At 50.6% G+C, this 26,333-nt stretch overlaps 2 protein-coding genes across 2 annotated transcripts; both read right to left on the bottom strand.

The window, feature by feature from the left end:
• Nucleotides 1–2,514: 2,514 nt before the first annotated feature.
• Nucleotides 2,515–7,818, bottom strand: LOC311355839 (serine/threonine-protein kinase TAO2-like; the record flags this gene model as incomplete). Its single annotated transcript, XM_084475663.1, has 5 exons — nucleotides 2,515–3,120; nucleotides 3,421–3,576; nucleotides 4,159–4,341; nucleotides 5,421–5,633; nucleotides 7,810–7,818. The coding sequence occupies 5 exons, from the start codon at nucleotides 7,816–7,818 to the stop codon at nucleotides 2,599–2,601; spliced, it is 1,083 nt and encodes a 360-aa protein (XP_084331789.1). The 3' UTR covers nucleotides 2,515–2,598.
• Nucleotides 7,819–10,152: 2,334 nt separating this feature from the next.
• On the bottom strand, nucleotides 10,153–24,403 carry taok2b (TAO kinase 2b). Its single transcript, XM_084475434.1, is given in 18 exon segments — nucleotides 10,153–10,639; nucleotides 10,641–12,251; nucleotides 13,335–13,538; nucleotides 13,882–14,010; nucleotides 14,530–14,707; nucleotides 15,218–15,483; nucleotides 15,626–15,832; nucleotides 16,359–16,526; nucleotides 17,466–17,547; nucleotides 18,069–18,162; nucleotides 18,643–18,734; nucleotides 19,491–19,604; nucleotides 19,871–19,967; nucleotides 20,630–20,675; nucleotides 20,970–21,071; nucleotides 21,387–21,458; nucleotides 21,711–21,851; nucleotides 23,787–24,403. Coding segments are annotated over 17 exon segments (4,002 nt in total). The 5' UTR covers nucleotides 21,843–21,851; nucleotides 23,787–24,403; the 3' UTR covers nucleotides 10,153–10,231.
• Between the last annotated feature and the right edge of the window lie 1,930 nt (nucleotides 24,404–26,333).

Here is a 26,333-nt window from a genome sequence, read left to right as displayed (position 1 = left end):
GGGCTTTCTCTCGTTGGACGGCCCCCTCGCTTCCTCTCCCCGTCTCGGCCGACAGAAAACACACATCGCCCGTGTATCCGCCGCTGTGGCGGCCGGGGTGCGGTACCGGCCTCCGCCGCCAAAGCCCCCAGTCGCTAAAGGACCGACGGAATGACATTCCCGTTAACGGTGAATGCACCGAGCGCCTCTTAAAGGGCAGTGGTCCCGGCTCAGATTCACCAGAGCTCCTGTAACGATGATGTCAGAGTCGGATATAGAGAAGGAAGAAAAAAAAAAGAAAAAAGCGCGCGCGCGCACACACACACACACACACACACACACACACACACACACACACACACACACACAAACACTTATTCGTCAAACACGTCACAAATAAAGACTGGCTATGTGTTAATATCAATTTATTATCATGTTTTTAAATTACTTTAAATTACCCCCTCTTATCAATACACCTTTAAAGACGTCTCTTTGTCACTCCAAGGTCAGAATATTAAACACGGTCCACGGTCATGATTGTTTTTAAAGAACGTCCCTCGCCATCGCCTCTCCGTCCGCTTCCCGGGCGATGTGGGCCGTACAGCAGCTGTATGCACAACCCACAGGGGACTTATCCATTCAAGACAGCTGTGGGGGCCCAAGAGACAACCCAGTGACAACGGAACCCAGGGCCCTCCAGAACCCAGGGGGGGGCCTCTAGAACCCAAGAACAGTAGAACCAAGGGGCAATTTTTACATCCATGTCAGCCTCAATATTATCAGCCAGGAGGTTACAGCTCTAAACTTGATGTACTTGATTTTTGTGTCCATTTGAGACTGTGTGTGTGTGTGTGTGTGTGTGTGTGTGTGTGTGTGTGTGTGTGTGTGTGTGTGTGTGTGTGTGTGTGTGTGTGTGTGTGTGTGTGTGTGTGTGTGTGTGACGGAGTAAGGCGTCAGTCAACTTAAGAGTTGGAGAGATTTCTCAGGACAGTTTGGCGCCCCCGTGTGGCAGGACGGCTGTTCGCTGGTCGTCTGGCTGCACTCGGCCGCGCATACATCCTAGTGTCGTCACTTCTCATCAAAACAGTGAATACTTGACACAGAGGCCGTACGTGGCAACATTTTTATCACTAGATTACATCTTTCCAGTTTTTCCTGCGCCGACTTAAAGAGTTTGATTTTGATTACAACAACACATACGTTAGGATTAGTCACAGTAATTGACACCTATAGAAAATGCTGTTGGACTTCTTGCTCTAAATGTTCAATTGAATACTCGTTTGAATATATCAAAATTACTATCCTCTTCGTAACTATATAAAACCAATGCTTGTTTTTTTAAATATTCCCGTAATTATTTACAGTCGAGTTGAACGTGTGAGAGGTGATGGCGATCTAGCAGTACCGTACATTTCTAACGTTTTACTCATGATCACAAATGTTTTTCGTAGTACATCTACTTCATGCATCAAGTGATTCCCAAGGACACGACGTCCCGTACGCAACAGTTTTTTTTTTTCTTCAATATGATGTTAAAGTCTTTACTCAGGATTGTTCTAGAATATAAGAGTCTCTTTACAAACATTCTTTGTGTTGGTATTTCATTTAAACGCTGTTGCTCACTCCCCCCCCCCCCCCCCCCCCCCCCCCACCCCCCAGCCTAACCGTCCCTTTAAGAACCCCTTAAAGGCATTGGTGATGTACCAAGCAACTTGTGTTTTTTTTTTTTTTCTTTGAACTTAATACAAAAAAAAAAATCAACAAAAACATCAACAGATAATGTTTGTAACTGAATAGAAACGGGGTTAGGGCCGTCTGAGAACTGGCTACAACCAGTGGGACTTCACATACACATACGGATACACAAAGCAGGATGCTCGCACTTCTCTCTCTCTCTCTCTCCGCTCCGACCAGAACATCATACAAGGAGAGGTGGATGCGCCTCCAGTGGAAATAAACGCCTCACCGCTCCACCCCTCATGCCCGACATCTCAACGTTACACAAGCAGAATAAATAGAACGCACGGCGCAAGCACCCGCGGGGACCGGCGGACCCAAACCTCTCGGTCCTGAGTCCAGAAGACAAGATGGCTCCTCCCCCTCCCCCTCAGAGCTCATAAAACCACCGCGCTTGTCGCCTTGGCGACGGAGAGGAGGAGGTGGTGGAGGCAAGGCCACGCGTAAGGGGGCGGGGCTAGTGGCCTCAAAGAGGACTCTCGTCCGTCGGGGAGGAGGGGTCAAATGTGTGTCACCAGAAGACGTGCTGCCGCCGCCGCCGCTGGGGGTGGGGGGGGGGGGGGGGCGGGCCTTACTCCGACAGACTTCTCACCCTTTAACTCTTCTAGTCTCTCTCTCTCTCTCTCTCTCTCCCTCCTCTCTGTCTCGCTGTCCTCCCGTGTGTCAGGTGTCTGTCTGTCGGTCTGTCTGTCTGTCGTCTGTCTGTCGGTCGTCTGCCTGCCTTGTCCTTATTAGTGTCCGTCCGTCTGTCTGTCTGTCTGCCCGTGAGTCTGCCTGTCGTCATGTCTGTCCGTCCGTCCGTCCGTCCGTCTGTATCTCTTCTGTCCGTCCGTTTTGTCATTCATACGTCATGTCCGTCCGTCCGTCCGTCCGTCCGTCCGTCTAGGAGTAAGACAGGTGGGAGTTGGAGATGTGCGAGGTCACCGAGGTGCTCCGGCTGAGGACCCCGTCGGCCCCCCCACCTCCGCCAGGCCCCCCCCCCGAGGCCGTCCTCCTCAGGGGCTGGGGGCTGTTCCTCAGCGCCATCAGGCCCGGGGCGCCCCGCACCGCCAGCCCCCCGCCGCCGCCGCCGCCGCCGCCGCCGCCGTACACACCCCCCTGCGAGGAGGAGGAGGAGGAGGAGGAGGAGGACGGGGGTGCGGGCGGCGGCGGCGGGAGCATGGCCAGGGACTGGGAGGAGGAGCGGGAGGGGAGGTGCTGGGAGAAGGGGTGGGGGTGGGGGTGGACCAGCGCGCCTCCTCCTCCTCCTCCTCCTCCCCCTCCTCCTCCTCCCCCTCCCCCTCCTCCCACCCACTCCCTCTCCCTCTCCCGGTCTCTCTCCCGCTCGCGGTCTCTCTCGCGCTCGCGGTCGCGCTGGCGCTCGCGGTACAGCTGCGGCGTGCTCTGGTGGTGGTAATACTGCCGCTGGGAGGAGGAGGAGGAGGAGGAGGAGGAGGAGGAGGCGGAGGAGCGGGAGGAGTGGTGGTGCTCCCGCCCCCCCCCGCCCCCCTCCCTGGCCTCGCGCCCCTCCCTCGCCAGGCCCAGAGCCACGCTGAGCGACGACACCACCGCCGCCGGCTCACCACCACCACCACCTCCTCCTCCTCCCCCGCCGCCGCCGCCTCCCCCCGACCTCAGCTCCCCGCCGCCGCCGCCCCGTCGCAGGTGGTGGTGCGGGGGCGGGGGGGCGTGGCTCCAGTGGCCGCCGCCGCCGGAGCGCGAGGCGTGCGGCGGCGCGGGGGCGGAGCCCAGCGCCATGCCGCTGAAGCCCAGGCGGAGGCTCTCCGAGTCGAAGGTCTCGATCTCGCCCGCCTGCCGCTCCAGCAGGGAGCGGATCCGCTCCGAGCGCTCGTTCTGCAGGGACAGCATCTCCTCCTCGATCTGCACGCGCACGCGCGCACGCACACACACACACACACACACACACACGGAGATACACACACACACACACAGAGTTACACACACACACACACACACGGCGATACACACATACACACAGACATAGGAATAAACACACAGTTACACACACACACACACACACACACACACACACACAGAGTTACACACACACACACACACACACAGTTACACACACACACACACACACAAACAAACAGATACACACTCACAGAGTTACAGACACACACACACATGCACACACACACACACGCAGAGCCATAAATACAATACAATACGATACAATACAACTTTATTACGGGGGATTAATAAAGTTGTATCGTAAATCCAAACACACACACGCACGCACGCACGCACACACATACATGCACACGTTAAAACACACACACACACACATAAAGACACACCTGTAGAGACATTCACACACGCACACACTTCACAGCTTCAACGCCACAGGTAGCGTTGTGCATAGTGATCGCTATGCACCACACATTGAAACACGGAACAGCGGAGACGTGCACGCGTGACAGGGAGCGGCCGGCGTACCCTCTGCTCCAGCAGGGCGCGCCGTAGCGACACGCGCTGCTCCAGGTCCTTCACCTCGCGGTCGTGCTGGGAGTCGCTGTGCATCTTGATCTTGCTCTGGTACGCGTTGAGCAGCTCCAGCTCCTGCTGCAGCTGCATCCGCAACACCTGGTACTCCGCCTCCTGTGTCTCGTCCAATCGCAGCTGGGGGGGGGACACACACACACACACACACGCACACGCGCACACGCACACACGCAGGGTTCATCATGTTGAAGTCTACATTTAGCAGACGCTTTTATCCAAAGCGACTTACAACGGTTAACACACACCGACGGCGGAGTCGACCACGCAAGGCGACAGCCAGCTGGTCAGGAGCGGTTAGGGTCTTAAGTGTCTCGCTCAGGGACACATCGACACTAGGAGGAGCCGGGGATCGAACTAGCAACCTTCCGGTTACAAGTCAACCTGCTCTGCCTCCAGAGCTAAGCCGACCCTCCGCGTGTAGACAACAAGACAAGTCTAGGAGCAGAGGCTGGAGTACCATGAGATGGCGTTTGTCGGCTCTGGGCCCGCTCAAAAACCGAACTTACGAACTTAAAAACCGTACTTCCGTGGGAATGTTTACATCAGGCCTCGATGTCATACAAAGAAACACAACAACAGTGAGAAGGAGAAGATACTGTACTATTTATGAAAAATTTGACGAAGCGATAAATACATATCGCTCCCTCGGAAATCGCTCCCTCTCTCTCGCTCTCGCCACTTATCACACATTCGAAGCATCCGATTTCATGAGAACGACAAGGTTACGTGATCATTATGAGATGAACATCTTGTACAGTGACCTAGTAGTCAGGTCAATGATCCGAGGAGCTAAAATGACAAATAAAGAGGCAGACTGTCTAAAAGTTCAAGTTTAAACCCTCTGGAACAGTCTGTGTGTGTGTGTGTGTGTGTGTGTGTGTGTGTGTGTGTGTGTGTGTGTGGACAGATTAAGGCTCTGTTAATTCAGTTCAGATTGGAGGATAGGGTTTTCTCAGAAACAGAGAGAGTTTGGAAGAGATTTACAGAAAGACAAAACACTGAACTGAACATGTTTACTCACAATCTGGGTTAATCTGGGTTGTGTTTGGGGGGGTAATAATCCTGGTTATTCCCTGAATCTTTGACAGTTGGTTCACACATTGACCCCCCCCAGTGGTACGATCCTGAGAGTCTGTAGCAGTGAGGCCCTGACTGACGTGTGTGTGTGTGTGTGTGTGTCACGTCACGCTACTCACCGCCTGCGTGGACAGCATGTCGTTGATGGAGTGGTCGTACTGCTCGGCCAGGATGGCCAGCTTACGGGTCTGCTCCTCCTTCAGCCTCTTCAGCAGGGCCTTGTGGTCGGCCTTGGGCGTGGTCTCCAGCAGGTGGTTCCTCAGGGCCTTGTACTGCCGCGTCTGGATCTTACACGTGTCCTGGAACTGACGCTTGATCTGCAGCTCTTTGGACTGCAGAGAGGAGAGAGGACACGAGGAGAGAGGAGGCGGCGAGAGGAGGAGAGGACAGAGGGGATGAGGAGGAGGAGGATATAGGAGAGGGAAGAGAGGAGGAAGAGAGGACACGAGGAGAAAGGAAGTGGCGAGAGGAGGAGAGGACAGAGGGGATGAGGATATAGGAGAGTGAAGAGAGGAGGAAGAGAGGACACAAGGAGAAAGGAGGTGGCGAGAGGAGGAGAGGACAGAGGGGATGAGGAGATGGAGGATATAGGAGAGGGAAGAGAGGAGGAAGAGAGGACACGAGGAGAAAGGAGGCGGCGAGAGGAGGAGAGGACAGAGGGGATGAGGAGATGGAGGATATAGGAGAGGGAAGAGAGGAGGAAGAGAGGACACGAGGAGAAAGGAGGAGGAGAGGACAGAGGGGATGAGGAGGAGGAGGATATAGGAGAGGGAAGAGAGGAGGAAGAGAGGACACGAGGAGAAAGGAGGCGGCGAGAGGAGGAGAGGACAGAGGGGATGAGGAGATGGAGGATATAGGAGAGGGAAGAGAGGAGGAAGAGAGGACACGAGGAGAAAGGAGGCGGCGAGAGGAGGAGAGGACAGAGGGGATGAGGAGGAGGAGGATATAGGAGAGGGAAGAGAGGAGGAAGAGAGGACATGAGGAGAAAGGAAGCGGCGAGAGGAGGAGAGGACAGAGGGGATGAGGATATAGGAGAGTGAAGAGAGGAGGAAGAGAGGACACGAGGAGAAAGGAGGTGGCGAGAGGAGGAGAGGACAGAGGGGATGAGGAGATGGAGGATATAGGAGAGGGAAGAGAGGAGGAAGAGAGGACACGAGGAGAAAGGAGGCGGCGAGAGGAGGAGAGGACAGAGGGGATGAGGATATAGGAGAGTGAAGAGAGGAGGAAGAGAGGACACAAGGAGAAAGGAGGTGGCGAGAGGAGGAGAGGACAGAGGGGATGAGGAGATGGAGGATATAGGAGAGGGAAGAGAGGAGGAAGAGGACACGAGGAGAAAGGAGGCGGCGAGAGGAGGAGAGGACAGAGGGGATGAGGAGATGGAGGATATAGGAGAGGGAAGAGAAGAGGAAGAGAGGACACGAGGAGAGAGGAGGCGGCGAGAGGAGGAGAGGACAGAGGGGATGAGGAGGAGGAGGATATAGGAGAGGGAAGAGAGGATGGAGAGGAGAGTGGAGACGAGAGAGGACAGAAAAGAGGGGAGGGGAGAGATGATAGGAGAGGAGGAGAGGACATGGGAGGAGGTGAAGAGGAGAAGCAAGGTGAGGGGTAGAGGGAAGAAGAGAGATGAGAGAGGGCAAAAGAGAGAAGATGGGAGAGGCGAAGAGGAGAGGAGGAGGAAGAGGATGAGAGGAGAGTGAAGAGAGGAGAGGAGGAGAGAGAACACATAGGTGGAGCTCCCAGCTTCTCAAAGTTAAAGTCCTGCCTAGTGTTTCAGGAGCCAACTGAACTGAATACAGAAGGAAGAGACTTCTTTGAGCAGTGCAGCTCTGGAGCAGAGGGAGGGTAGAACTCTTACTTTGTAAATGTTCAAGAGTTTTGGTGTGTGTGTGTGTGTGTTGGTGTCAGAGGAGATGAGGAATACCGAGAAAGATCACTGCTTCACCGGCTGGTGTCTCAGCAGACCACACTCCCTGCATCTCAACAAGATATCGCCAGGGCTGAGCAGACAGCGGGGAATGAACAAGAACCTCCATCTACCCGTTCCTCCAGGTGTCCAGTGGGGGGGTGGTGGGGGGGTCTCTAACCAAAGGGTGGGGGTGAGGCTGGTGGGAGGCCCAGGGTGGGGGTGAGGCTGGTGGGAGGGGTGGGGGGTGGGGTCATCCAGACTGCTGTTAGTCAGGTTTACTCAATGAACCACGCAGACATGTCCACTACATAGAGAGCATGTAAACATGTTGTAGTGTGACGTCTCCATGACGCTTATTCAGCCCAGTTCAGCTCTTATTTATGGTGGACTGCAGATCCTTTGAATGGAGATCTGGAAATAACTGGAACATTTAGATGACTATTGGCTGATGACTAATAATCAACAAATTCATTTACTTTGAGATAAAATAAAATTGTATGTAATACACACTGGTAACATTTCTGGCAATCCAGAATACTGTGTTCTTCAGTGCACAGTGAAGTACTTCAAGTAATCGCTAGTAAAAAACGCAGTAGGCCTACTGGCGTCATTTTTCGTTCTGCTTCGGACCAACCAACTGAAGCATAACGTACACTTCCATCTTTACTGGGCTCTGTGACCCTCATTCATCAAGCACCCTCATTCTCTCAGAGCCATGGAGACCGCTGTACCAACGGTACCACCAACCTGTGCTACCCTAACCATGGGGAGCGTACCTATGTTCCCCGGGTCCTATGTTCCCCGGTCACGACTGTGTTTTTCGTAGGCGGAATCCGGAAAAAGTTCTGCCTCAAGCGCTAGGATTGGACAGGCAGCCTGTCAGGCAAACTCACACGCTGACTCCTAACCCTAAACCTAACCATAACCCTAACCCTAATATTCATGATTCTTCCGGATTCCACCTACGAAAAATACATTCGCTCCCCGGTCACATACAAAGCGGGGAACATAGGACCCGGGGAACATAGGGATGACCCCTAACCATGCTAGCCGGCTAGCAGGATGTGAAGCTGGGCGTAGAACGGTGTGGATTAGATTAGATTGGCGATGGGCGGCCACAGGAGAACAGGGAGGGTGGGGATTATGGCGATGATGATGATGATGATTGGGTGGAAATTAAAATGAAATGGCAGTGAAATATTCTTTCAGATTAAATTAATTTAATCATAAAAAACGGATATAAAGACAAGAGGATAAATGAAAACTCAAATAATAAAACAAAACAATGATTTCAACACAAAACTATTTATTTTTGGTGTAATTACAAATTAAAAGTGACAGAGCTTTACAACATGCCAACAGACACTAAAAACAATGAAATGAAAACAAAATGGCTGCCAACACAAAGCAGTACTGAAATACTGCAGGGGTTCAAAACATACATATGGTGTATATGTAGACAAGTACACCAACACATGTAGACAAACATACATATGGTGTATATGTAGACAAGCACACCAACACATGCATATATGTGCAGCACAGGTATGCCATCACATGCACACAGACATACATTTGCACCACAAGTACACTTACACATGTATACAAACATACATATACACCGACACACACACACACAGACACGTACATGTACACAAACACACACACAAAGGAAGTCTGTTACAAACAACAAATCATATTCAAACAATTGTTTTGAAAAAACCCTTCTTTGTTTGGGACCGTCGTCTGTTTTCAGTTTACAGACCCGACTATTCCTTTTCTCACTGGTGTCTCTCGTCCTTCATAAAGATATTTGGATCAACTTTAATTCATCCCTGCAAAAGGTCCTTTAACCTAGGTGCACAGTAAGGCTTCTCTGGTACTGAATAAATACTAGTGGAAGAACTATCTGACAGCGAGTCAAACTGGAGACCGTAGACTAGATGTTCACATTCAGTAGTTTAAACAATCTTTGGAATCTTAGTTTTTTAAAATTGCACACCCAACACGATTGTCTATGGCTTCAGATAAATAAAGTAAGACAAAACAATTATAAAATAGTTGTTCTATTACACCAATAAGTTTAAATGTTGGTTTCTTGCGTTTGATATATCTTGCGTTTAATATAAAAAAAAATCAAGTTTCAGACCTTTGGTCACAGCTGGTCTGAATTAAATAGAACATTAGAAAAAACTCCAAAATAACTAAAAAATAATCTAGTTTACATGGTAAATAAAAAGAGTACTGCACAAATATTGCAATAACAAATCTGATATAAAACTATGCCACTATGAGTGTTTAAAATGTCTTCAGACTTGATATCTAGCCAGCCTGGCCCATTTTGAACATCTGAGACGTTTTAGTGACTATAAACACGTTTTTAAGTCTTTGGGAGAAGGGGTTGTACTTCAGGCAGTCCTCACAGTTTACGTCTATTGCACTCATCTTAGGCTGCCCAGAGCTTAGGTTCAGGGGCTAGCCAGCTAGCGTCTAGACTAGCTAGTTGGCTAGAATCTAGCCGGCTTTGGGGGATATCTACGGTCCTAGCTTCAGTGGCTAGCTGGTTAGCAGGGGCTTAGTGCACCAGGGGGTGTATGTTCGCATGCGTGTGCCCTCTCACACCGACACTTAACAACACTCTGAGATCATACGACTGACAAAACAAGAATAACATCAACTCATACCACACACAAAAGATTGCACGAACACGGTCTTCACAATAACCATAAATACGTCTTATAAAACAAGAACAGAATCAAAGAAAAAAATGATAATTCAACAACAAAAAAACAAAAAAAACTTTTACAAAAAGTATGATGGTGAGACACATAAAGATCACATGACACCTCTCGTTACAATCAGCCAATCTCACGACACCGTTGATTACCGCCAGCCAATCACCTCATTGGGCATAGGGGTGTTGCATTCTTAATAAACGACACACTATGGACCCAAGCTCCTTCAATAAAAACTCTACCGCACACACACACACACACACACACCCACCCACCCACCCACGACACGTTACCTCCACGGCCGCGCCTTGCCCCGGACGAACCGCCCCGAGGCGGTCCTCCTCAGCCCGCACTCCCAGCCCTTCTCCTCCCTGAAGCCGCGCTCCCTGTCCAGCCTGAACCTCCTCTCCCTCTCTATCCTCCTCCTCTCCCTCTGCCGCCGCTCGCGCTCCGCCCGCGGCAGGAGGCGCGGCAGCCGGCTGGGCCTCTCCTCCCGCAGGAGCCCCAGCGCGTGCAGCCGCCGCAGGCAGCCGGCCGGCAGCTCCCTGAGCACGCGGCCGGCCAGCGCCAGCACCAGGGCGTTGGCCCCGTCGGCCAGCGTGCTCACGGGCCGGCGCAGGAAGCGCCGCAGCCCGGCGGGGGCGCCGCCCAGCGCCGCCCAGAGGCAGCCGGGCAGCCGGGGTGGCGGCGGCGGCCGTCGCCGGGCGGAGGTGGGCGGGGAGGCTCCGCACGGGCACGGGGATGCGGGAGCGCAGGACGCCCCAGTTGCGCCCGGCCTTGGGGAACATCTGGTACAGGTTGCGCTCGGCCACGCCGCCCAGCAGCCACTGGCACAGGGCGAAGAGGGGGCGGGGCAGGCGGAAGAGGAGGCGCATGGCGAGGCGCGAGAGCCGCCGCGGCAGGCGGTGGCGGGCGGGCTGGACCACCAGGACCAGCAGGAGGTAGAGGGACAGGAAGAGGGACAGGAAGAGGGAGGGCGAGCTGAGGAAGTAGGCGGCGACGAGCACGGCGGGCACGTAGTACAGCTCCAGGCTCAGGGAGAGGCCGAGGCTCAGCAGGCCGCAGCCCCAGACGCTGACGGACAGGAAGGAGGAGAGGGAGAGGGAGCAGAGGGAGCGCAGCAGGAGGAAGCAGAAGAAGAGGGCCAGGAAGAGGAGCTCGGCGGAGAGGAGCAGGGAGGAGAGCGAGGGGAGCGGGGGGGTGCGGCGGAGCGCGAGGAGGAAGACGGAGAGCAGCAGCAGGGTGAGGAAGGAGGGCCGGGCGGCGATGGAGAGGGTGAGCAGCAGGCAGACGGCGTGGGAGAAGAGGGAGGGGAGGGAGGAGTGGGCGGGGGGAGGGGGGGGAGCCACCGCCGCGCCCGAGGGCTCCAGCTCGTCCAGGGAATGGGGGAAGTAGAACTCGGAGAGCTCGTCCAGATCCTGCTCCCGCCGCCGCCGCTGCCGCCGCTGCCGCCTCTCCAGGGAGGAGGCGAGGAGGAGGTCTGACGGACAGCCGTCGGCCACGCCCCTGCCTTCCTCCTCCTCCTCCTCCTCCTCTTCGTCGTCGTCGACTTTCACTTCCCTCCCGCCGCCGTCGTCCTCGTTCCACCGCTCCTCCCTCCCTCCCTCCCTGCGTGCGGCCTTCTGGTCCTCCTGCGGTCGCTCCACCTCCTCCCGCCCCTCGGCCGTCCGGTCGTCCTCATCCTTCATCACCCGGTCTCTGCCCTCCTCACCCTCTCCTCCTTCCTCCCTCTCACCCTCTGCCACCTCCTCCTCCCTCTCACCCCCACCCACCTCCTCCCTCCTCTCACCCCCAACCACCTCCTTCCCACCTGCGCCCATACTTTCCTCCACACCCTTTTCCTCTCTCTCCTCCCTACCTACTCCTTCTCTCTCCCTCTCCCTCTCCTCCTCCTCCTCCTCCCCTCCCACCTCCTCTGCCGGCCCCTGGGAGGAGTGCGCCTGGCGATCCGGGTCGCGGGGCCCCCCCCGCCCACCCCCACCACCACCACCACCCCCGGAGCAGCCGTCTGGGGGCCCCGGCGGCGGCGGCGGCGGCGGCGGCGGGGACGAGCCGCTCTCATCACTCACTTTCAGGCTCTTGGGCTGCTGCCGGACCTCCACGGCGTGCTTCTGCCGCAGCTCCTGCTCCCTCCTCTTGTTGTACTCCATCTGGTTGGTGAGCTCCGTCTGGTGCTGCGTGCGGATCAGCTCCGCCCGCGTCCGCTGCACCAGCCCCAGCTGCCGGAACTCCACCTCCTGGGTGGACTCGTGGTGCCGCAGCAGCATGGCGCACTCCAGGTCCTTCAGGGTCTGCTTCTTGTTCAGGTCCTGGAGGGAGGGAGGGGAGGGGAGGGAGGGAGGGGAGGGAGGGGAGGGAGGGGGGGGACACACCTTTATACACACTGATACTAGGGGGGGGGGTAAAGATACGTGTATTCGTACCCAAGTTTTTCCGTACGGGTTCGATGCACGTTTCGTTTCGGTGCGTACCGAACCAAAGCATTATTATTAGATTTTATTATTTTTTTCTTTCTTTTTAGGAATGTTTTTATAGATTATCACACACTCTGTGAGTGTCTTGTCCTGATGTTTTGTGTTGAGGACCACAAGGGAAATTTATTGTGTTTTTATCTTCAATTGTATTCGATGTCTTTTCATGTGTGCACGGCATTTGTTTGATACAATTTAATAAATCAAAACAAATCAAAAATGTACCTGTCAGTAAATTGTGCTTTTGTTCAGCGGTATTGACCTACTTTTTTGTATTCATTGTTGACACAATTGTTGTTTGTTCAGGAAACCACTGTTTAATAAAAATAAAACATACCGAACCGTGACGTTTGTGTATCGTTACACCCCTAACTGATAGAGAGCTGGAGAAGCTGGAGAAGAACTCCACTGGAATCTCTCTGACTAAAGACATCTGGTCTGGTGTACGGGGATCTAGATGGTTCTACTGGACGGTTCTACAAGGAGGTGCGACCACTGGAAGGTTCTGAGGGTTGTAGGTGTTAGCGGGTGTGTTTTACCACTTGGAGCAGATCCTGTTCTACTCTCAACATCTAGAAGGTTCTACTAGAAGGTCCCCCAGGTGCTAGGTTTTTGCTAGACGCGTCTTGTACTTCGGAGCAGATCCTGTTCTACTCTAAGCATCTAGAAGGTTCCATTATAAGGTTCGCCATGAGGTCAGTGTGTACCTTAGCTCTCTGAACAGGTCCTGCTCTACCCTAGAGGTTCTACCACTAGAAGGCTCTCCAGGGTGGAGGTGTGTGTGCGCTGTAGCTCTCTGAGCAGGTCCTGCTCTACTCTAGAAGGTTCTCCGGTGGTCAGTGTGTGCTGTACCTCTCTGAACAGGTCCTGCTCTACCCTAGAGGTTCTACCACTAGAAGGTTCTCCCGGTGTGTGCTGTACCTCTCTGAGCAGGTCCTGCTCCAGGTTGTGACGCGCCAGCAGCATCTTCCTCTTGTACTGCCGACACTGCAGCTCGTAGTACTGCCGCTGCCGCCGCAGCAGCCCCGCCTCCTCCTCCGCCTGCATCTGCTGCAGGCACTCCTTCTGACGCACCAGCCACTCCTGCTTCTCCCGCTTGGGGGTGGACTGGTTCTCGTTCAGCTCCTGGGGGGGGGGGGGGCGGGAACACACATACTTCAGATGCATAGACACAATGGGGGGGGGGGGGGCATTAGCTCAGGAGGTAGAGCGGGTAAAAAATTATCGTTTTTCCAGAATGGAGCAGCCCTAGTCTGAGCTGTTTGTGTTGAATAGTCTTGGTTAGCCTCGAGGACAGATAAAGGAGTGTGTGTAAAGTGGTTAGCAGCTCTAGGAGTACTGGAACTCTTCCAGCTGGTCCTGGGTCGGCGGACCCGTCTCGTCTGGTGAGTTAGGCCTGGACAGGTACAGGTCAAGGTTTGGGTGTGCATGGTTGAGGTGTGTCAGGTTAAGCAGTCAAGAGGAATACCTCTTTGAGCTGGTCCTTGCGCTGGCGGTATTGTCTCTTCTGGGACTCCAGGAGGCTGGTGAGCTCCTTCTTCTGCTGGGTCAGGATGTGCTGCTGGAACTTCTTCTCCTCCGCCAGAGCCGCCTTCATCTGCGGAGGAAACGCCACGTTCACAACTACGCCATACATCTGGAGAACAACATCTAGACGACTTCACGCACACTGCTACCTTCTAGTGCTATGCTGCTACCTTCTAACTCTAAGACAACTTCACATATACTGTTACCTTCTAGAAGCCTCCACCTCCACCACTGCTATCATCTGGACCAAGACGAGCACAACATCAAGTTTACATCGACTACATCTACGACATCTGGTGACAAACGTTCAAGACCACCACTGACTATCTACGGGTTACCTTCTTTTAACTTCCTGTCTACTGCCGTCCTTGAGAGGGGAAACCCCCCACCTCAAGTTCACATGAACCGCTACCTCTAGTACCTTCACATTTACCGCCCAGGCTCCAAGGGACCCCACGGAGAGCCAGGTGGTCTGGACCAAGACAAGCAAACATCAAGCTCACATCTCCTGCTCCCAGCGGGATAATCCTTCACATCTTCTGCTGTCCATCCAAACAAACCCCCCCCCGCTCTTCCTCCTCCTCCTCACCTCCTTGTCCAGGATGGCGTGGTGTTTCTTGGTCAGCTTGTCTCCCTCTCCTGAGAAGCTGCCCCGCTGCCCCTCCAGCTCCTTGTCCAGCCTCAGCTGGTGCTCGTCCATCTCGGACTTGAGCTTGTTCTCCAGACCCATCAGCTGCTTCTGGTGCTGCCGCCGCATGCGCTTGTACCTGCGCCGGGGGTCAAAGGTCAAAGGTCAACAAAGGTCAAAGCGCTTTACAGTGTGTTGACTGACATTCACCCGTTCATGCACACATTCACACACACATGACGGCAGAGTCGGAGTCAGGAGCAGTCAGGGTGAGGGCGTCTCGCTCAGGGACACCTCGACACTCAGCCAGGAGGAGCCGGGGATCGAACCAGCAACCTTGCGGTTACCAGCCAACCCGCTCTACCTCCTGAGCTACTGCTGCCCCGAATTGTATTCAATCAGTTCACACGACAGTGGGTTAGGGAATATGTCGATACATCTATTTACATTTAGTCATTCAGCAGACGCCTTCGTACAAAGTTACTTAGTTACTTATAGTGACTTGATATCCATGTCATTAAGGAGCAGGTAGGGGACAGTCACGGGTCATCTTGCTCTAGGGTTCCTACAGGTAGACTGTGGACATAGGGGTTGGAACCCACAACCTTCCGGCTCTTGAGTCCAGTCATAGATGAATGGGTATGCATACCCTGACATCTGCTCCCTCAGAGCTGATCCCTGCTCGTGTTCTTGGATCTGTCGGGTCACCAGGCTGGCAGTTCTGATGGTGGCGAAGTGGTCCCGTCCTCGCCTCCGCCTTCCCCCACCTCCGCCGCCTCCACCACCTCCTCCTCCTCCTCCGCCGCCGCCCCCACCGACACCAACTCCTCCGACTCCGACTCCCACCATGGACAAGCCGTCTCGCTGCGAGTCCAGCTCCGGCTGGTAGGGGTCGTCATAGATGTTGTCATGGCTCTGCAAGGGGAGAGAGAGAGAGAGCGAGAGAGAGCGAGAGAGGCAGACCATTAATGACAATTGTTTCAGATGTATCACATGCAGACACAGACAGACAGACAGACAGAGAGACAGACAGAGACAGAGAGACAGTCAGACGGACCAGTGGTTTGTGCAGGACGGAGCTGTTGGAGGTGACGGTGTGCTCCCCCTCCCCCATCATGACCATCTCGCCGCTGTCGTCCGACCCGTCCGCCAGGCTGTTGACCGAGCTGCTCTGGGAGCTGGCGCTGATTGACATGCTGGGCAGCGAATGGGAGCTCTCCATGCTGTTGACCGTCCCCGTACGCAACATGTACTGCTCCGCGTCCTGCCCGAGACACACGGGAAGGCGGCCACGGTTAGTGACCAAACGCCGCCATCTGCTTCAATGTCGTTATCACCGTCATTTCATCAACTAAACGCAACGTATCTTAAATCGCGCCACAGTCAAAGTGCATCACATCGAAACCTCAGCTGGGGTGTTGTCCAATTAAGTCGTGGTAATAAGTACGTAAGAACTACGTGATGCAGTAGTAATACGTATGGAAATACCTTATCTGGAATATGTCTTTAATCAGTTTATTCAGCCTTAAATCAAACAAAACGATGCATGTATGCAACCTACTGCCTGAGTGGATTCAGTGACCAACGGTTCAAGAATGACGTAGCAGTTGGCAGTGTGTCTGTGTGCGCGTGTGTGTGTGTGTGTGTGTGTGTGTGTGTGTGTGTGTGTGTGTGTGTGTGTGTGTGTGTGTGTGTGTGTGTGTGTGTGTGTGTGTGTGTGCGTGTGTGTGTGCGTGTGTGCGTGCGTGTGTGTGCATGCGCCTGAGTGTGTGTGCGTGTGTGTGTGTTACCTCCTCCTCCTCCGCCCCCTCTGGCGCCGGTCCGTTGTGGACCTCGTGGAACAGGATCTTCTTCATCTTGCGGTACTGCAGGTTGTCCAGCTCCCTCACCGCCTCCTTGGTCCGGGTGATCAGGTCCATCACCGCGGTAACGGGACGCTCTCTGCACAAGAAGTGATGCTGCGCAAGTACAGGGGAGGTCAAAGGTCAACAAGTATTTAAGATGTACACAGGATCGAGGAGTATTTTTACTTAGTGAGAACACTAGCAACTTAATAGAATCGTATAGTAATAGAATAGTAATACAGGGTATCTGCAGGTTTCAGCAAGTCTACTTTAAGACTTTTTAAGATCTTTTTAATACCACCTTGAATGAAATTTAAGACCTAAAGCACGCGATGGTGGGGGGGATCCCGCTGTATTACAACCCAAGCATAGCATGTGTGTCACTCAATGAGACTCGTTCAAGTTGACTTTTTGTCTGATTATTGAACATAAAGTGATACTCAGTGCGCTTTGGTTCAAAAGCTGTAAGTACAAGTGCAGTTTAACGGCATGTTTCCGACCAAGTATCTAGCAAGAAAGAAGCCTCTCTACGTGTCCTTCCCGAAAAGTCCCGCGAGAAAAATAAAAAAATAAATAGCCCTGCCCCGACAAATTTAAGACCTTGAGTTACAGTATTTAAGACCAGCATATGACATTTTTAACGAATTCAAGACTTTTTAAGGCCTTAAATTTAGAAACATGAATTTAAGACTTTTTAAGACTTTTTAAGGATGCGCGGACACCCTGTAATAGAATCTAGCTGTATTTAACCTGTAGATTACACTAGCAGTATAACTTGTGTAGAGTAATATGATCGAGGAGTATTTAACCTGTAGATTACACTAGCAGTATAACTTGTGGGGAGTAATATGATCTAGTAGTATTTAACACTAGCAGTATAACTTGTGGGGAGTAATATGATCTAGTAGTATTTAACACTAGCAGTATAACTTGTGGGGAGTAATATGATCTAGTAGTATTTAACACTAGCAGTATAACTTGTGGAGAGTAATAGGATCTAGTAGTATTTAACACTGGCAGTATAAGTAATATGTAAGTACTGTAAGCATGTACCTTGAGAAGCACGTCAGAGGTAGGTCTGTCCTGAGCAATCTTCTGCAGGCAAGAGTCCACAAAGTTCCGGAAATAATCGGACCTGAGGAGAGAGAGAGAGAGAGAGAGAGAGAGAGAGAGAGAGAGAGAGAGAGAGAGAGAGAGAGAGAGAGAGAGAGAGAGAGAGAGAGAGACGGGGGAGGAAGAGAGAGAGGTGGAGAGGGATAGAAAGTGAGAGAGACATGGAGAGGCAGAGGAAGAGACGGTAGAGATAGTGGTACAGTTATATAGAGAGAGGTAGCAATAGAGAGATATGGAGAGGTAGAGGCAAAGGTGGCGAGAGAGAACGACATAGAAGGCAGATATAGACAGTAAGAGAGAGAAATAGTTATTTCATCGAGGCAGAGGAAGGCTGTGGTTGTGTAGAGCTACAGAACTCCTGGTATTACTGGTCCAGAGTGCTGACTAACTTAAATCGATCAGACCATCCTCTGAGCTGGCTAATGTGTCGACAGGGCTAAGAGGAGCCAGCTGCAGGGCTAAATCCGCTAGCTCAGGAGTAAGGGGTGGGGTGTAAACAGGGTTAGCGGTGGGGGGGGGGGGGGGGGGTCGGGGGGGTCTTACCAGTGGCTGGACTGCAGGATGGGGCTCTCGTTCTGGGCTATGTGGTATAAGGCACTCATAGCATTCATGTTGAACAGAGGAGGCTTCCTCTCCGCTGCAGGGAATGAAGAAAGAATATAAGAGGAGAGCTTCAGGTCAGGTCTACACAGCCAACAAGACCTGCTTATTTATTGTATCTTACTTTTTGCATACTACTACTACTTATTTCTTTACTGATGCTTCGTGCTATTGCGCTAAGCTCTTGTGCTGCTGTAACACTGAACATGACCCCACTGTGTGATTAATGAAAGATGGTAATTCCTTATTAGCAAATCTAGCTCTATACAGGTAACGTTAGCCTACCTAGCTCTATACAGGTAACATTAGCCTACCTAGCTCTATGCAGGTAACGTTAGCCTACCTAGCTCTATGCAGGTAACGTTAGCCTACCTAGCTCTATACAGGTAACATTAGCCTACCTAGCTCTATACAGGTAACATTAGCCTACCTAGCTCTATACAGGTAACGTTAGCCTACCTAGCTGTATACAGGTAACATTAGCCTACCTAGCTGCATACAGGTAACGTTAGCCTACCTAGCTCTATGGCGGTGATGCCCAGTGACCACACGTCCACCTTGCCGTCGTACTGTCCCTCGTCCATGGCCAGGATCACCTCTGGAGCCATCCTGCAGGGAGAAGTCCATCAACCCGCCGCCGACAGGAAGCTACCTCCACGTACACGGTAGAAGGCTAATATACACGATTCAAAACATCTTCAGCTGCACACGGTTGTTTTTGAGATAATCTGTGCTCTGTATAAAATATTTTTATGTGTGAAATGTGCCACGTTACATACTGTTTAATCAAATCCTACAAAGGGAAAAGCTCTGATATGACTGCCGGGAGAGGTACTGCCACAGTACAGAATCATGAGAAGCGCTGATGCTTAGCTGGCACTGTATCATGGACTAGGTTGTAGCAGAGGTGACATCGTAGCGTGGCTATGGTTACAGCGTGGCTAAGGTAAAGGTATGTACCAGTAAGGCTAAGGTAAAGGTAGGTACCAGTAAGGCTAAGGTAAAGGTATGTACCAGTAAGGCTAAGGTAAAGGTATGTACCAGTAAGGCTAAGGTAAAGGTATGTACCAGTAAGGCTAAGGTAAAGGTATGTACCAGTAAGGCTAAGGTAAAGGTATGTACCAGTAAGGCTAAGGTAAAGGTATGTACCAGTAAGGCTAAGGTAAAGGTATGTACCAGTAAGGCTAAGGTAAAGGTATGTACCAGTAAGGCTAAGGTAAAGGTATGTACCAGTAAGGCTAAGGTAAAGGTGTGTACCAGTAAGGCTAAGGTAAAGGTATGTACCAGTAAGGCTAAGGTAAAGGTATGTACCAGTAAGGCTAAGGTAAAGGTAGGTACCAGTAAGGCTAAGGTAAAGGTATGTACCAGTAAGGCGTTCCCACAAAGGAGTTGGCCGGCGCGCAGATGGAGGCGGAGCCAAAGTCCCCAAGCTTCACCTGGCCAGGCTCAGTCAGCAAGATGTTACCTGCCTTCACGTCCCTGGTGGAGCGAGAGAGAGAGAGAGAGAGAGAGAGAGAGAGAGAGAGAGAGAGAGAGAGAGAGAGAGAGAGAGAGAGCGAGAGAGAGAGAGAGACAGAGAGACAGACAGACAGACAGACAGACAGACAGACAGAGAATGTGAGAATGTATATAGTCTGAATGTGTGTGTTTCTTATCTTTTGTTTATGTGCGAGTGTGTGTGCACTACCAGTATATGCGTGTTGGTCTGTGTGTAAGCATGCGTGTATGCGTGTCCGAGGCGTTACCTGTGAATCATGTTGTGTGAGTGCAGGTAGACCAGACCCTGCAGTGCACCATGGGTAATGGCAGCAATCTCCACTTCCTGTAGAGGCTTCTTATGGACTGGAGAGGAAAACACACATCGTCCAGATGTTAACACATCTGTCTCCAACACATCCAGATGTTCATAACATCCATCTCCTCTACCACAACCAGATGTTTACACATCTGCCTCCTACAGATCCAGATGTTCATAACATCCATCTCCTCCACCACAACCAGATGTTTACACATCTGTCTCCACCACAACCAGATGTTACTAACACTTGTCTCCGACGTAATCACCTGTTTATCACATCAGTGTCCACCACAACCAGATGTTTATCACATCAGTGTCCACACGACCAGATGTCTACACATCTGTCTCAAACACAATCACATGTTTAAAACATCAGTCTCAAACACAATCACATGTTTATAACATCTGTCTCCAACACACTCACATGTATATAACATCTGTCTCAAACACAATCACATGTTTATAACATCCGTCTCCTAACAACCAGATGTTTATAACATCTGTCTCAAACACAATCACATGTTTATAACATCTGTCTCAAACACAATCACATGTTTATAACAACGTCTCCTAACAACCAGATGTTTATAACATGTCTCAAACACAATCACATGTTTATAACAACCGTCTCCTAACAACCAGATGTTTATAACATCTGTCTCAAACACAATCACATGTTTATAACATCTGTCTCCAACACACTCACCTTCCAGAAGATCGGAGGCGGAGCCGAGACAGTACTCCATCACCAGCTGGAACGATAGCACATGATCATGTGACACGTTATTAGTAAAGTTAGTGTAGATAAGTTGTTACAAAATATGAAAAAAAATCGAAAAGGTTGAAATGTTTCCAATGGTTTTGAATTGAGAGGAGGGAAAGAGAGGTAGGGAAGAGAAAGAGTAGAAGGTAGAGAGAGGCGTATATATATATATACTGACCCATGCAGTATGTCCCCTCAGGTAACAGCCATGTTAGAGAGCGTTAAAGAGAGAAGAAGGCAGAGGTAGAGAGAGGGGTGTATATATAGAGAGAGCTATACTGACCCATGCGGTATGTTCCCTCAGGTAACATCCATGGTACTCCACGGTGTTGGGATGTCTCAACTTCTGAAGGAACTTCACCTCCTTTATGATGTCCTGCCATTTCTATATGAACACATGAATAGATGAATGTAATAACACAATCATACATAACAAATGAATAATGGATACATGAATAATCGTAGCGGCTGCCAAATATCACCACCAATATAGCGGCCACATCCAGTAGCCGGTACCAGCAGCTGCAACATGCAGTCGCTACCAGTAGCTGTTACCAGTAGCAGCTACCAGCAGCCGGTACCAGCAGCTTGAACATGTAGTAGCTACCAGTTGCTGTTACCAGGAGCCGCTACCAGCAGCTGTAACATGTAGCCACTACCAGTAGCTGGTAGCTGGTATCAGCAGCTGCTGCAGACTCACCTCGTTGGACTGTTTGCCGCTGTAGGACATCTTCTTGATGGCCACCACTTCATTGGTGCGGATGTCATGTGCCTGGAGTATCACAAAAGGTAATATAACAATCAAACAATAATGCTATCAGGACACAAAACGGAAATAATAAATATTCAAAATGAATATTAATATTGGAAGGGATTAAGACAAATCCTCTCACCCTCTCATCACTAAAACAAATGTTCTGCTGTGCATCGGAAATGTTCCATGTGAAGATAATATCACTGTAACCATTGAGAACGTGTTACTGCGTTACGCATCGACGCCTCGGGCCGCGGGGTTTGTACTCACGAAGTAGACGGCGCCGAAGCTTCCATGGCCGATCTCCCGCAGGTCTGTGAACAGCTTCTCGGGGTCGTCTCTGTAGAAGAGCTCCGCCACCTCCGGGTCCTTCAGGCTTCCAGCCCGGACACTCGAGGGCATCGCCAGCGCCTGCCGACAAACAGTTACACCTGTTGAAGGCGCTGTAGGTACGATTCAAGGATTACAACGAGAGTGTAGGCCTGGGCGATATGGCTGAAAGACACATCACGATATAACGATCATATTGATCGATATCGTTCAACACTTAATATGACCTTGCACTGTTCTTCATTGATAAATACTACAATGTCGGTTCAACAATGAAAAAAACACTCAAAAATTGTAAAGAAGTATGGAACCGTGTTTGTGGAACAAACCCAGCTGCTAGATTCGGTGGTCCAGTCTCTTATCGATATATATTGAACATGTTTTATATTGATCAAAAGTCTATCACGATACGATCATTTATTGTTTTATTGCCCAGGCCTTTGAGAGTGTGATGATTTACGAATGCCATAACCAACCGCAGCGACCAGTGGGTGAAACGCTCTCCATTCCGTCGACTGCACCCCTGCCTTTGTACGAGAGGACTTTGGTTTAGATGGCTCCTGATTCATTTCTGACTCATCAGGCCCTCTTTTCCATGATTGCTATGGAGAATTCATCTTGCCTGTCCGTCCCATGCATTATTGTAACTCCCCCACAGCTCAAATGAATGCAACACTTCTCCACGGCAGAGAAGCCTAGGGAGGTAGGGAGCAAAGGGCCCGGGGGCGTTTTCGGGGGTGTTTATTTTCAAAATCTTCTGCTCTTTTCTACTTTGTTTCTTTGCAACTCTAATCTAAATCCTAGATTACTGGTTAGTGCTCATCTTTTTAACAACACTACCACTAAGACAGGTTAAATACTAGGCCTGTTAATAAGGAGCAGGTGGGGGTTGGACTTCTAAGGACATTGGGTTAAAACAAACTGTGGAGTGAAACACCCTAACCATGAGAATATCCTCCTGTCCTAGATTAACCTCTGGGGAGGAACACATACTGGAGTCTAGATGTCCTGACAACAGTCTTAAACAAGTTATCCTAGCCACAGGATAAAAAGATCCTCCCCAATACAGAACAGGTTTGTCAAACCTAGCATTCAGCCGCCTTGAACTACTGGAATAAATCTACTGTTCAATGAAGATGAGAGACATAGCTTAATCTTAAGTAACTATGAATAGGCAAAGTGAAAAAGATGACTCAAATATAGGCTGTTATTATCATAGATATCATAGATCATTCGAGAAAAAAAAACCATCAACACAAGATTGCAGAAGACATGGGGAAGTGACAGCAGCAACGGGTTTCTTTTGGCATTAACACATTGCTCATTAATAGAATCAAGATTTCAATGAGGAAGTCTGGTGGTTGGTTAAAAACAAGAAGTGTGCAATCGAGCATCATGCTGGCTCTTTTCAAACGCATCGATTTTATGAAAGGTACAGATCCTGTGGCCTGTCAACACTAAAGCATCCTGAAGGTGTTTTCAGTGGTGCAGAATACACCTGCAAACATATTCTGCAAAAATACGGATTGTCCAAACACATTTCTACATTTATAATTGGTGGACGAAAATCGGATATTTGTCATTACACGCGATGGGGGGTTTGAATCGACATGCATGCAGGATTTTGCACTTGGCTGGTTAATAAGGCTATCATAGCCCACTGGCACAGAAACACAATATGTATGGAGAGACGGATGGCTACCAGCAGTCAGCCGTTGAAGCAGCAGGCCGACAACAGGCCTTTATTATGACATGTCCATGTTTACACTCCAATCTTCACACATCTATATTGCATATGGGACGGGCAGTATATTTATTGCATTGTATATCCCGACAAGATACAATAACTGGTGCATATAAAATACTGTCCAGTATATACAGAGGTGGCATTAGTGTTGATCGGATGAGAGCTGGGTGAATCTATTCGCGAGTGTGCACATCACACCTGACAGGCCACCTGACCGGGCTAGTCAAGAATCAATCCGTCAATTAGATGATCAATGTTTCAGGTCTCACCGTGGCTTATGGTATCCACTGTAGCTAGCTGGGGAGCTAGCTAACCGGCCTGGGTGAGAAGAAGTCTGGTCTCCCTGCGGCTTCTGTCCTCGTCTCTCTCGGGTTTATTCAAAACCAACCCGCCGCAGTCCGTCCATCCTGGCTCTGAATCAATGTCCTCGCCACGATCGATTATCTATCACCTATCGGTCGGCTACCCCGGCTAGCACGGCGCAGCATCCGCTATGTGTCCCGTTTGTCAGCCCGCTAGCTGCCAAGGTAGCTTAGCAGGCTAGTGGAGTGACGTCTACGAGGGTAGCCTAGCAGGCTAGCTGGGGGTAGTCTGACGGGCTAGCCGAGGGTAGCCTAGCCTAGCCGGCTAGCTGGGGGTAGCGACAGCGGAGCGATCTTCCCGATGAAAATCAGTGGGTTAGTTCGAGCTAAACGTTAGCTTCGATGCTAGCGGTGCAGGGGGGAGATAATAATAAAATACTGGAGCATGAATTGCAAACGTGTCCCCTCCGCTTGTCGCTATATGCTGTCATTGCGTTGGTGTCGATCTCGTCTCCGATTTTGACATTTTTCCTTTTCTCCGATCCCATTCGGTGTTGTGCGTCCGGGGACTCGGTGATGGCGGAGCGGGGCTGGAGCCGAGAAGAAAACGGAAGCTGAGTTGTGACGCTCAGGGCGGGGACGGTCCGCAGCGAAGCCCCCCTGGCACCCGGAGTTCCAGCAGAGATCACTGGTGTTCAAATGATGGAAAACATATTGATACTGTAATATGATCATATTATATTCATGTGGGATTTTTTTTTTGGGCAGCTTTGGCTGGTTGGCCCATGTGAATACAATCAGTATCCACTTTTTTTTTTTTTTAAGTGTTTTCTCACCTTTACACACAAATACATACACACACATACACAAACATTGTAATGGAAATATTACCATTATGAGTTATAATGTAACTATTGACAGGTGACGATATATTAGACAATGGACATAGTGAATGATTGCCACCTGATGAGCACACACCATTTTACACACAAAACACAAACCTATAAATAGTCTTAAACACACACATAGACTACAACACAGACCTCAAACAAATATAAACACACCAACACATGCACACACTTATACACACACACACACACACACACACACACACACACACACACACACACACACACACACACACACACACACACGTTCTCCTTTAAAAGGCACAGAAAAATGTCCCCTCTCAACCCTCTCAAAATCTTCAAAGTTCCAAAAAGATGTGACCTTTGAACCCTGCCAGCAGACCGAGCCCAGAGAGGATGGCATGGCCAGGATTAAGGCTCTTATGCAAACAGATTTCACATGAATTTACATAAGACCATCCTGGCCAGCAGTCAGAGGGATGCTGCTCCCTGACGACTGCTGCCACGGCAACACCATCCATCGCACACACCAGGTCGGCCGCGGATTTCCTGGAAAAATATAATCCTCCAATACACCTAAATATAAAATACAAATATAATCCTTTCCTCTACATAATGTAATCAATGCTGACAGATTATAACACTTTAGCAGATTAACTGCACTGCCGGCACTCTGTAATCCAGCCACTTTCTAATTGATGAAAAAACATTTGTGTGAAAACAGTGATGGATGCGGAAACATAGTGGTCAGGTTTCTTCTGACCCAGACACAAGCCAGCAGCTTTCTGGGGGTTTAATTTCATCGAGATATTAGGATAAGACGATATGATCCCAACCCCTGATCACGCGTGATGTTCGGATCTATGTTTCACGTCACGAGAGCAGTTGTCCAGATGAACAGGATGTTAAAACCTGCTAGGACAGTGATGCTACAACACCAGTATTCCATATTGAGAACTGTATTAGTTCTATCACTGAACTGTGTAAGCATTAGTTCATCACTAAGGCTAATACAGTTAGCCTTAGTGATGAACTAATGATGAACTAACAAAGTTAGCCTTAGTGATAAACTAATGAACTAATATAGTGCTGGTTCTACACTGATCGGGTTCTACATAGACTTGGTTCTAGACGTGGTTCTACAGTGCTCTGGTTCTAAACTGATCTGGTCTAGGTGGAACCTGGATCCGAGCAGTTTGAGCGGCTCGCGTGTCGACAGGTGAACATGAACTTTAAATAAGGGACCGGATGAGGACAGCGGTTGCTGCGTGCGGCCTGTCGTGGTGTCAGATGGCGAGTGAGTGGCTCACTGGCTCTGGACTACAGACCTCTGCTCAGAGATCAGAGCAGTGAGGGGAGGATTGGGAGAGAGAGAGAGAGAGAGAGAGAGAGAGAGAGAGAGGGAGGGAGGTTGGATCACACATGACCTGCCCTCTGCCAGTCGCTTCACTGCTCCATCTACACAGCAATCCCCACACACCCAGCACCCATCCTACAGGGCACACCACAGACCAGAGCATCCAGACAGACAGACATTGAGGTCAATCAGACCAACAAAGGTAGGGGTTGGACTATAATATATTTGACCAGGACTGACAGACAGGAGTTAGACGAGTAGAGAGAGGAGAGCGGAACAAGGAGGGAA

Source organism: Micromesistius poutassou, assembly GCF_964030765.1.
Source record: "Micromesistius poutassou genome assembly, chromosome: 11".
In the NCBI taxonomy this organism is placed as follows: domain Eukaryota; kingdom Metazoa; phylum Chordata; class Actinopteri; order Gadiformes; family Gadidae; genus Micromesistius; species Micromesistius poutassou.
The sequence above is the reverse complement of the archived record's forward strand: the minus strand, read 5'-3'. Positions and strand labels throughout refer to the sequence as shown.